The 12,307-nt window shown below is 40.6% G+C and overlaps 1 protein-coding gene and 1 long non-coding RNA gene across 8 annotated transcripts in view; one reads left to right on the forward strand and one right to left on the reverse strand.

Annotated features, from left to right (window-relative positions):
• The window catches only part of LOC129621506 (uncharacterized), a 93,537-nt gene that overhangs the window by 14,490 nt on the left and 66,740 nt on the right, over positions 1-12,307 (forward strand). The window lies entirely within an intron of this gene.
• The window catches only part of SLC12A1 (solute carrier family 12 member 1), an 88,616-nt gene continuing 86,052 nt past the window's right edge, over positions 9,744-12,307 (reverse strand). The window contains exons 26-27 of the mRNA XM_055538042.1: positions 12,202-12,269; positions 9,744-10,947 (exon numbers count right to left, since the gene is read on the reverse strand). Coding sequence (XP_055394017.1) covers positions 10,812-10,947; positions 12,202-12,269 — 204 coding nt within the window. The 3' untranslated portion in view covers positions 9,744-10,811. The remainder of the gene's footprint in view (positions 10,948-12,201; positions 12,270-12,307) is intronic.

Genomic DNA, 12,307 nt, shown 5'->3' on the forward strand with positions numbered 1-12,307 from the left:
GTGGCAGTGGGAATGATGAGAAATGGTTTGATTCTGGATGTACTCTGAAGCCAGTAGAATTCGCTGGTGGGTCAGATGTGAAGTAAGGGAGAGAAGTCAAGGATGACTACAAGATTTATGGCAAGGATGGGGTTGCCATTTACTGATATTTGGAAAAGCGCTAAAATAGCATCTTTGGAAAGGAAGATCAGCTTGGAATACATCACCTCCAAGGTGCACAAGTAATACTTTAAAAAATAGAACTCATTTTGAAAATGTTCCTGTGATTAGGAAATTATAGAACTGGCAATCATATCTCTCCAATGTGCTGGTTGCGTTAGTTTAATATCTTTCAAGACATGTGATTGCTTACTTCTCTGAGCTCCTCACCTTCCCTGACAAATTTCTACCACTTCTTTGTTGGGAGAAGTACAAAAGGAAACTTAGAAAATTTAAGTGTGTAACTGCTTTGGAAATAACAACAGGAAAGTCTGCAGGTGAAATCTCTCCTTTTCCTCATCTCTTGGTCCTCCAAAAGAGCAGCTGAACTGAACTCGAAAGCTGAGGAAAGCCACCAGCTTTGGGGAGATGGCTGCTTAAGAGCAGAACCCTGGCTTTGGCCCCCAGGGCTCTGCAGCCAAGTCCACAGCTCGGCAGTTACTGTGTCTTTCTCTAAAAAGTTAACTGCCTAGCTTTGACCCTGAACAACTGTATGTAGAGAGATCTTCCAGGCTGAGATGGATAGCCTCGGCTCCTTGCTCCAGGCTTCACTGCTTGCCACTTTCTCTGAAGTGATGGCACTCATAACCTGGACCCTGGCCTCTGCTTCTGAGTTCTTCTGCACTCCTTATCTTGAACTGCCCAGCTTGAAAATACACTCTTTAAGTCTCACCCAAGAGCTCCGAACACCTGCTTCACTGCAGAGTCGTTCCATGTAAATTAATTTTCCAGGTATCTGAAGCTTAGCCATCCTTTGATGTCAATTACATGAAGAGAAATTTTTCCGAGGCTGAACTGTAAACACTCCTGCTTTCTTAACCAGAGCGCATAAAACAAAACTGAACTTGTCAGGCATTAGGCTGTCTTCCCACCAAGTGATGATGTCCTCAGGCTCTAGTGGAGTATCTGGAGCCTGTGCCTCCTACGCTTACAGCCTCAAGCCGCTGTGCTTTGAGGATTGTATTTCCTTTTTAAAAACATTTTTGATGTTTTGCTGCACCATCCCTGCTGTCATTTTTTGCTAGTTACTGCTTGTTTATTTGGATACTTCACAGACCATTTTTAACTTATCTGATTGCAAGCTTGGGTCTTAGTAACTGATATATGTTCTTTAGAAATGTGAGATAGCATTTGTGGTCATCAGAATTGTGAAGGTGGCCCCTTCCATGCTCATATCCCATGAAATCTCCTCCCCTTGAATCTGAGCTCGACCTATGAGTATGATGGGATTGCCATTCCAATGACTAGGTTACCTATGTGTTTGGCAAAGTGAAGGGACTTTGATTATATAATTAGAGTCTCATGATCAGTTAACTTCAAGTTAGAAGGAAGATTGACCCAGGTAGGGCTGACTTAAGCAGGCAAGCCCTTTGAAAGATGACCTAGAGGTAGGAGGTTTCCTCTCCTGTTGGCCTTCAAGAAGCAAATGACCGTGAGTTCTATAGCAGCAAGAAAATGAATTTGACCAGCAAATGCATAAGCTTGGAAGAGGACCCCAAGCCTCAGATAAGAACAAAGCCCTGGACTTGCCTGGTGGTACTGCTAAGTCACTTAAGTCGTGTCCAACTCTGTGCAACCCCACAGATGGCAGCCCACCAGGCTCCCCTGTCCCTGGGATCCTCCAGGCAAGAACACCGGAGTGGGTTGCCATTTACTTCTCCAATGCATGCAAGTGAAAAGTGAAAGTGAAGTCGCTCAGTCATGTCCGACTCTTCGCAACCCCATGGACTACAGCCTACCAGGCTCCTCCGTCCATGGGAGTTTCCAGGCAAGAGTACTGGAGTGGGGTGCCATTGCCTGGTAGTACAGTGGCTAAGAATCCACCTGACAATGCAGGAGACATGGGTTCAATCCTTGCTCTAGGAAGATCCCACATGTCATGGAGCTACAAAGTCTGTGCACCACAGCTACTGAGCCCTTGCTTTAGAGCCCACAAGTCAAAACTACTGAGCCCTCATGCCACAACTGCTGAAGCCAAAGTGCCTAGAACCTGTGCTTTGCAACAAGGGAAGCCATGGCAGGAAGCCTGCACACTGCAGTGACGAGTTGCTTCCTGCTCAGCACAACTCGAGAAAGCCTGCATGCAGCAACGAAGACGCATCACAACCAAAAATTAATTAAAAAAAAAACACAAAAAACACAGCCCTGACCAACACCTTGACCGCAGAGTTGTGAAACCCTGAGCAGAAAACCCAGTTAAGCTGTGCCTGTACTCTCAACCATAGAAACTGTGAGATAATAAATGGGTATTGTTTTATGCTGATACATTTGTGATAATTTATTATGCAGCAACAGAAAACTAATACAGCACCCTATTTGGATTTTGTATTTGAAAGGGTAAAAGCATACTGCACTTGCAATGCATGGGTTCATACAAACTTAATCACATTATTATAATTACCCATCCTACTATGCATAATATCAATTCTGAGTTTTATTCCGCTCAGGAAATAAAACTCCAGAACCTATTAAAATTATATTTGTCCATTCCTGAGCCTCAGCAAATAAAATATGCAAGGCAGTAGTGGTAAATTCAATTCAGCATTTCTCTTCTCTACTACTTTTTCTACCCAGAAGAGAGTCATAAGTTAGAAAAACAAAATCTAAAAAAAAAAAGCCCAAATGGAACACAGGTAAACTTATCAGTGGCTGTGTGGTGGGATCAACTTTTTCTACAGTGATATTTTAGCTACTTATGTTATAAATAAGTGCAACAAAATATAATGGTATAATATCTCATATTTTTGAGTACTTTATAAAACTTTTAAAAGTTTATTTCATATGACCTTCACAATATATGTCACTTCAAACGTGAATTAATAACCAAACACAGCCTAGCAAGCTAGTAACTTGTTAATTTATATATTTGATTTTTTAAATATTGTTTTTGCATAATAACAGCTGTCCTTCGTTATTCTTGTTTTCTCTCCAGATTCAATCCTTAACTGGTTTCTTGTGCATTTTTCTAGAGGTATTCTATGCAGTTACAAATAGATATTCAAACATGATACATTACTTTTGGGAATTTGTATTTTACTAACAATTGATATATTTTGTTGGAATTGAATAATTTACCGGGATAGAGTTTTAAAGGACATTCTCCCAAGTTGTACCCATAGTTCCTTGCTCATTTGTAAATTTGTGTATTTAAATTTTATCCTTTGACTTTCCTTCTTTTTTTCTTTTAGCAATAGCAACAAACAGCACTTGAGTTTATCAAGTGCAGTTTTTGTCTGTTCTAAAGAAATAATGTCGAACAGTTAAGTATTTACCATAAAGTACTCAGTTTTTAATACACAAGATCTCGTTTTCTTGTAACAATCCTCAAAGGCAAATCTTTTAATAATGCTCATGTTACATAGGAGAAAATGGTTCTTCAGCAGGCCAGGTAATAAGCCTTCCACTAGTAAGAGGGAAAACTGAGACTCAGCTCCTCTCTTTCTGACTCCAGAACCTCAGCTTTTGATGTTACCTCCCCGCTTTTCTTCCTTAATGTCTTCTTCATGCTTTCCCTTAGTTACTTCGTACAGTTTCTAAATTCTTGAATGGATCATTAATTTTCATTTTCCTTATTTATTGATAAATCCATTTATGGATATAAATCTACCTCCAAGCCTGCTTTATCAGCATAAAATACATTTTGTTATATGGAATTCTCAATGTCATTTTTGCTAAATAGTCAAATGTGTTCTTTCTTTCTTTTTTAAAATGTTGTTTATTTATTTATTTCTGGCTCTGCTGGGTTTTCACTGCTGCTTGGGCTTTCTCCAGCTGCAGCAAATGGGGGCTAATTTCTAGCTGTGGTGCTTGGGCTTCTACCTGTCGTGGCTTCTCTTGTGAAGCACAGGCTCTGGGCACGCAGGCTTCAGAAGTCTCTAGGGCACAGGCCCAGTGGCGGTGGGCGCAGGCTTCAGAAGTCTCTAGGGCACAGGCCCAGTGGCTGTGGGCGCAGGCTTCAGTAGTCTCTAGGGCACAGGCCCAGTGGCTGTGGGTGCAGGCTTCAGTAGTCTCTAGGGCACAGGCCCAGTGGCGGTGGGCACAGGCTTCAGTAGTCTCTAGGGCACAGGCCCAGTGGCTGTGGGCGCAGGCTTCAGAAGTCTCTAGGGCACAGGCCCAGTGGTGGTGGGCACAGGCTTAGCTGCGCCACAGCATGTGGGATTTTCCCAGACCAGGGATTGAACCTGTCTCTCTTGCATTGGCAAGTGGATTTTTTACCACTGAGCCACGAGGAAAGCCCTATTTCTTTCTTTTTTGACCTGAAATAATTAGAAATTTATTTTTGCAGTAAGGTTTTTCATGTTGTTTATATATTTGTATATATGATTAGTTTTATTTATTGTGATAAAAGTGCAATATTTCCTATTTCTACATTTTAGAATTAACTGAGTTATCTAATATGTAATTTGTTTTTATAAACATTCTATAGATTTCTAAAAGACAGTGTAGTCTTTGTGGGTGAGCATTATGTACCTATTAAATCCATTTTTAAAAAATGTAGTTTGAATTCTTCTATACTTGATCTGTCAAAGGTAGTGATATAGGTGAGGTATTTCCTAAGAAAATTGGCTTTTGTAGTGTCTCTCCTCATATTCAGCAATTCTTATATTATTTATGTCAATATGATATATTATTTATTTACATAAAGTTCCATCTTATCATAGCTATATTGTGACTGTATATCTTTTATAAATATAAAAAATGATGCTCTCTTGTCCTCCCTAATTCTTTTAATCTTAAACTTTGAAATTAAGATTATCAACTCTATTCTTTTTGTTTCAATGTCTCTATATATCTTTATTTATTCTTTTGTTTTTAACCTTTTTTGATATATAATTTAGAATATTATGCTAGCAGATAGAATACTGTTTAATTTTGTTTTATTATTAAATTTGAGAATCTGTTAAAAAAGATGCACACATTTGTCTTTTCTGTTTATTTCTTGTATGTTTGTCTTCTATTCTATAACATGATTTCTCTTTTTTTAATGATAATTTTTTTCTGACATTTTGGGATTATTTTTTCCCTCTTTTTATGTTCTTTAATGCATCAGGATTTACACACAATGTTTTAAATTCTGTTAGGAGACAAATTTAAGCTATTAAAAAACTGTACTAGAACCCAGAATTATCAAAATTATTAATGCCAATGAGAAAATAGTGTCCATCGATCTTCCCCTGTGAGAAATACTGAGTCATTAGTGCTCCTCCTGTTTTGTGGAGAAACAGACATAAACTGAGTGGACAGGTGAAGAGAAGAGTGGAACTCTGAAGTCAAACTAAATTTATTTCACTTATCTTTCCCCTTTTTTTGTATGCATAGGAACCATATATGACTTAAAATTCTATACCTGCTTAAGACTAAAAATTATATCTCAATTAATATAACAAAATGCTAAGTGATAGAATATTATATCATAGTTTAAACGGCAGAGATTTTTATTCCTTAATGGGCCCTAAAATTGGAGAAGGCGATGGCAACCCACTCCAGTACTCTTGCCTGGAAAATCCCATGGGTGGAGGAGCCTGGTAGGCTGCAGTCCATGGGGTCATAAAGAGTCGGACATGACTGAGAGACTTCACTTTCACTTTTCACTTTCATGCATTGGAGAAGGAAATGGCAACCCACTCCAGTGTTCTTGCCTGGAGAATCCCAGGGACGGGGGAGCCTGGTGGGCTGCTGTCTATGGGGTCGCACAGGGTCAGACACGACTGAAGTGACTTAGCAGCAGCAGGGCCCTAAAATAGTGTGTTTAGAATGGTGTTGTAGATAAGATGAAGGAACATATTGTATGTTCTTTTTGAAAACGTTTTTTTCTGCATTAAAAAAGGGAGACCGAGTTGGTTGCACCATCAGAAATCCTAACGAGTTAAGAATGACCAGCACACCTTCCCCAAGTGAGTGAAAGTCACTCAGTTGTGTCCAACTCTTTGTGAAACCATAGACTGTAGCCCTCCAGTCTCCTCTGTCCATGGGATTCTCCAGGCAAGAATACTGGAGTGATTTGCCATGCCCTCCTCCAGGGGATCATCTTTCCAACCCAGGGATCGAACCCAGATCTCCTGCATTGCAGGCAGATTCTATATTGTCTGAGCCACCAGGGATGCCCACACCTTCCCTGGAGAGATTTTACCTGTAGATCAGAGCTGGCAGCTCTGGGGCAGCTGCTGGCCCCGGGGGAATGCCTGGGTCGGTTGCTTGGGCCTGAGCCCTCTTGGTTTGACCTCTTGGCTCTTACTGCAACTCATGGAGATGCCCTGATCTGTCAGGACTGGGACATCTGAGTCACACGCAAAGAGGAATTTCTCCTGTTCTCCACTTGGGAATCCAGACGGGTTCCATCCTCATGTCAGTGTGCCCCCAGCATCTCTGCAGAAGGAGATGGAAATATCCAGATGGGCTGGCTCCAGGTGAGCTGTGGGGGGCAGCAAGCAGCCTGTGGACACTCAGTCTGACAATAAGCAGATGTGCCTATCTTCTGTGATGGACACAGGGACCTCCACCTCACCACCTGATTATCGTTACAATCCTCCTATTTAACTTTAGCTAAAGGTCTCATTGGAGAAGGCGATGGCAACCCACTCCAGTACTCTTGCCTGGGGAATCCCAGGGACGGGGGAGCCTGCAGGGCTGCCGTCTATGGGGTCGCACAAAGTCAGACACAACTGAAGCGACTTAGCAGCAGCAGCAAACGTCTCATTGCTAGCATCTTGCAGTGCCAGTTTAGCAGCCCAGCATCCTAACAACAGCAAGACCCAAGGACGGGCTTACCCATCTGAGTTTTCTTCTCTGTGTTACGAGAAGTTGTGCGCTGAGGGCTGATTTTGTCTCTGGCTCAGCCTCTATGGCTGGCACATATCATTCTGGTGCCTTTCAAGGACACCTATGAGATTCTCTCCTGCAACACCCATGTCTGCTGTGAGTGCTCACTGGATACACCTTGTGGCTTCTCCCAATAGCCCTTCTTGGTATTCATCCCAGTGCTGCACTGTATCTCTCCTACCTTCAGCTTCTTACCTCTTCACATGCAAACTGCAGGCAGGGGTTAGTGGAATCCTCCCAGGGTCTCTTGCAATTATTTCCTGTGACACTGAGTTATTCTCAGGAGCATTGGTTGCAAGCTGACCTTTTCTAGCTTCCATAGAGCTCATCTCATATAAACGCAAGCTTGCTTGTGTTTCTAAAAATGTATAAAGGACATGGCTTCTTTTCTTGGTTTCCTGCTATGATGCAGAACTTTCCTATTTGTGTGTTTCTTTGGTCATTTCAGAGAGGATCTGCGAGCCGATGGAGAAAGAGAAACAGACACCTTTGCTCTAGTTGTGTCTTTTGTTTTGTTGGGTATAATAGAAATCTGGTCATTCTGCACTTGGAGTGCAGGTTTACTGGGTTGGCCAAAAAGATCATTTGAGTTTTTCCATGTTATGGAAAAACCCGAACAAACTTTTTGCCCCACCCAAATACAAAGAGAAATACCATGCAAATTAGTGATTGAATATTTCTACCTGAGACTTAGGGAAGCTCTGAGTTAGAGATATACATTTAGAGGTCTTCCTTGGTGGTCCAGTGCTTAAGAGTTTGCCTTCCAATGCAGGAGGTGTGTATTCTATCCCTGGTCAGGGAGCTAAGATCCCCACCTCATAGCCAAAAAAACCCAAAACATAAAAAGAAGCAATATCATAACAAATTCAATAAAGACTTTAAAAGTGGTCCATATAAAAAATCTTTTTTAAAAAGGAAAGAAATATAAATTAGAGGCATCAGCCTGTAGTGGGAGTCACATCACAGTAATAAGGAAGTCTGCCTAAAGCAGTAGTTCCAAAATCTCGTGGATCATCAAAATATACAGATTCCTTGGTCCCTCTCCTATAGATTCTAATTTAGTAGGCTTATGATTGCCCTCAGGAATCTATAATCTTTTTTAAAACCTTCCATTGAAAGAGTTCTAAGCTTGAGTATTAAGGGAAGACATTGTAAGACAATGCTCCTAGTATGTTCCTCTTTATATAAGAAAGTTTTATATCTATGGGTATCTGGCTGTGTTGTAGAATGGTGGCAGGGTCATCAACTGATAAAGTGGTGAAGATTTTGAAAAGTCATTGTGAGGCAAGTGTAGGGAAACTGATGAGATACATGTACAAAATGAGGGGACAGAGGAAGTTGGACATCAATGAACATGAATGTGTACCTTCTCCTTCTTGCTCAGAAGCCCGATTGTGAACTTAGAGACTGTAGGAGGTTGGGCAAATAGAGTTGGATAAATCAAAGGACAAGGACAGGACACTGAGGGCTACAGAAACCCGTTGGCAGCTGACCATACTCCCATCTTTTCAATTTTCTGCTGCCCTAACCTGTTTCCCTGCTCTTGACCTCAGGATCACCCATCCCTTTTTCTCTCAGTCCATGTACTCCTCCTTGGTTAATTTCTCCTTGTTATCCCTTCAGTCACTATCTCATCAATAACCTTCAAAAAATTAAATAACTAATTTAAGGTAATAAAACTAATAAATGATGAGACTGAGATTTTAACTTAGGCCAATCTGTTTTTTTTTTAATCACTACTTTATTTGACCCCTGCAGTTGGCATGGTGATGCCCCACCCAGACCCTGTTTAATAAAGGCCTTATTGCCTCAGCATCTGGGAGTGCTGTCAGCAGACAGCCTTCAACTGTCCAGCCCTTGGGGATGACTCAGCTGCAGAGACCTGCCACGTCCAGATTCATACCCCTTCCTAGGCCACCCACCTTCAGTGACTGACGTATGTGACTGATGTATGTGGGAGTGTCAAGGTCTGGTCCTCTCAGACCCCCTTGGGACTACTCTGAATGAACCTCTGTCTCCAGAGCTCCCTGTGGGGTCACTGAGGCTGTCCTTGGGACTGCATTTCAGCTCACCTTTCCCTAACCCTTCCTGCTTTCTCCTCCTGCTTCCAACGGGACTCCTTAATAAACATGCTCCATGCTAAACTTTCTGTTTCTTAGGAGACCTAACAGCTTCTCCAAGAAACAAGAGCCAGAATTTCCTGTTACAGAAGTCAGATGACTTCTCACTGTTTCCAGAGACCCTCTCAAGTGTTTCTGAGAAGTGTCAGGGCCCAGATGAAAAGCTGGGTGCCTTGTCCTGGTCACTAGGATAGCATCTAACCATTTGAATTTCAGGTACAGAGGACTGAAGAGAGAGGGTTAACCCAGGCCTGAGTTAAGTCCAATGGTGTCAGATTCGGAATACAGATATCCTGCTTCTTATGCTTTGCTGTTTCCCTTTTCCCTCCCTAGTCATCCTTCTGAGGCCAGAGTCTGACTTGAAATCCTAATGTTGAACCCTAGCTTTAAACAACCTGCAAATAAGTGAGGCAACTGATTGGAATTTTCAGGCTCACATCTGATAACACCATTGCAGTGTGATTTTAGTGACTGAAAGGAAAAAACAAGACCAGAGCAAATGAATTTGAGTGCTTTTATTTCATGTTGACTTTTCCCCCCTCCTATTTTTTAATCATTTACAATAAACAGTCACAATATGTCAGGGAAAAATAATCAACACATCCATCAGAAAAAAAATTTCGGTAGTTTTTAATGTGATTAAGTATTGTATGAATACTAACAAATGAAAACAATCAATACTTATATATTCCAAATTTGCAAATTTTTCTACATCAAATTTTAATTGTCTTTTAACTCTCTACAATCATTATATAAAGTAACTAAAAATATGATTCAGGATATATTTCTTTATAACAGTTTGAAAATGTGTGATATTTGGTTTCCAATTAGACATCTATGAAGACTTCATCTATGCTAACAACTTAATTAGAAAAAATATTCAAAGTAATAAAATGTCTAAATATTTAGTAGGGAAAGCAATTAAAATGTATATATTAAGAACAGAATATATTGCATATTTAATCAGAATATATTTTGCTTCCTCTTTCAGCTAATGTATTTTTCAGTCAGCCCCAAATTGAAGCTGTATGTTATCAGCAATTGCTCAGATCACTCTCAGTATATAATCTGTTATATAAAATAACCTTACTTAGGTAAGTGTTTTAAACATTGTGGAGACTCAGGTTACCTCTTAAAGTTTTTAGTTATTGATTTTCAAATCTTCTTTGCGAGTGTAAGCTTCTCAGAAGGCAAGTATAATCATGTTTCCTGCCCAGTTGGTCTTTTCCTTTGATAACCACCCATGGTTACTATACCAGCCTGTCAATAAGCATTTAATGAGAAACTGCTGTGGGACTGAGGCCACTACCAGGCCCTATAAGCAAATAAAAGATTAGGTGTGCCTGGAAAATCTTAGGATAAGTTGAGTTTTCATGGGCGTAATAAGCCAGCATATGTTTGCTCAATTTTCATGTTTTTAAATAGCATTGACAAGATGTTTTACTAGGGGTAGCATTGGCTTTGACACCCCCTTAAACTGATTAAAAAAAATAGTTCCCATTAAGTAATAATTTAAAAATGGCAAAATTTACTTGGAAGCCTATAGTATAGTCTTCTCGGTTTGAATGTCCACAGATCACATTTACAACATAAAGTACTGGAACTTGTTTCCTAATTATCCATACATTAAATTAAAATGTGTTCTAATCCTTTATCTTTAAGGATAAAGATCTTTTAAGAGTAAAATGTCAGGACATTTTTGTGATTTCCTCTAACTAGTAAGACAGGAGGGAGGTTCTTCGTGAGGATTTCCAACCAAGCCATGTACAACCAATCTGATATAGATCCTTTTCTTGCCACCGGAAGGCTCCTGGCAGCATGGAAGAAAAATAAAGAACAAACATGACAATTAGTACCAACAGTAACATCATTAGCTATCTGAGCTATATAATAACAAGTAGCCTAAACCTTATATATGCCTCCTCCACAAAATGAAAGCACTGAAATTATTTTGAATATAGATGTTAAACTGAGATGTTTCTCAGATAATACAAATATTTACAAACCAGAAAAATAGGCCCGGACATTGTAATAGAATAGAAAGTGTAAAAGTGAAAAGTGAAAGTGTTAGTGGCTCAGTCATGTCCAATTCTTTGCCACCCTGTGGACTGTAGCCTTCCAGGCTCCTCTGTCCATGGAATTCTTCAGGCAAGAACACTGGAGTGGGTTGCCATTCCCTTCTCCAGGGGATAGTCCCAACCCAAGGATCAAACCTGGATCTCCTGCATTGCAGGCAGATTCTTTACCATCTGAGCCACTAGGGAAGCCCAGTAGAATAGAGGCAAAGCATAAATAGATTTTCACTCTTTAAATAAAAAATGTGATCAATCAATACCTCTCCCCATTTTTCTAGGGGTGGGGGAAGGATTTTTGCTAATATTTTAGAGCTCTTATTATATTTGGGAGAAATAGCTATTTGGGCTCTATCACCCAACTCAGGAGACCAGTCTATCTCTTAGATGAATAGTCTTCCAGTGTAGACCTTGCTTGAAGACATACTTACCCTTGTACCTAGGAGTTAGATCATGAGATATAAATGTGAAATTGCTGGTTTTCTTGTTTAGCAATGAATCTTTAGATAAACATTCATATTTCCAGCAGGTATGCCCCTAATATTTGTGGGTGGAGGACAAAGAGTGGAAATGGAAAAGCCCACTCTTTTTTCTCCTGCCCTGGCCTCTTCCCACATGGTAAGGAGCCTTGAGAACATGCCATGGATTCCACATCTCAGGAGCAGCTATCCAGGAAAGGGGCCTGTGAACCTTGACCAACTTGGGGCTTAATTGGCTGGGAATTCCAGGGTCAGATTCCTAGAGAGAGGTCTAGACAGGGAATGAGGGTTCTAGGTGTCGTGTGTCCTGGCCCTTTGGGTGGGGCATGTCTGGAGTAAAGTCCATATGGAGCCCTCTAAAGCCCGTGGGCCCCATTGTCTTAGGGTGGTATTTATTTTCCTACATGTTCCAAATTTAACTTTCCACCCGAATAGTTTTGAGCTTTTATATTGATTAACCCATGTACCTGAGATTTCTCTGTAACAGTCTTAAATGTCTGCAATGATACTTACAGGACTATGAGATTAGCAGCTCTTGAGTGCTCCTGTAAGAGTTCGTTCAGTCGAACTTGGCGGTAACTCTGTGGACAACATTCAGATTTTGTTGAGGGTGGTTTCT

The sequence above is a fragment of the Bubalus kerabau genome, chromosome 10 (genome assembly GCF_029407905.1).
Source record: "Bubalus kerabau isolate K-KA32 ecotype Philippines breed swamp buffalo chromosome 10, PCC_UOA_SB_1v2, whole genome shotgun sequence".
In the NCBI taxonomy this organism is placed as follows: domain Eukaryota; kingdom Metazoa; phylum Chordata; class Mammalia; order Artiodactyla; family Bovidae; genus Bubalus; species Bubalus kerabau.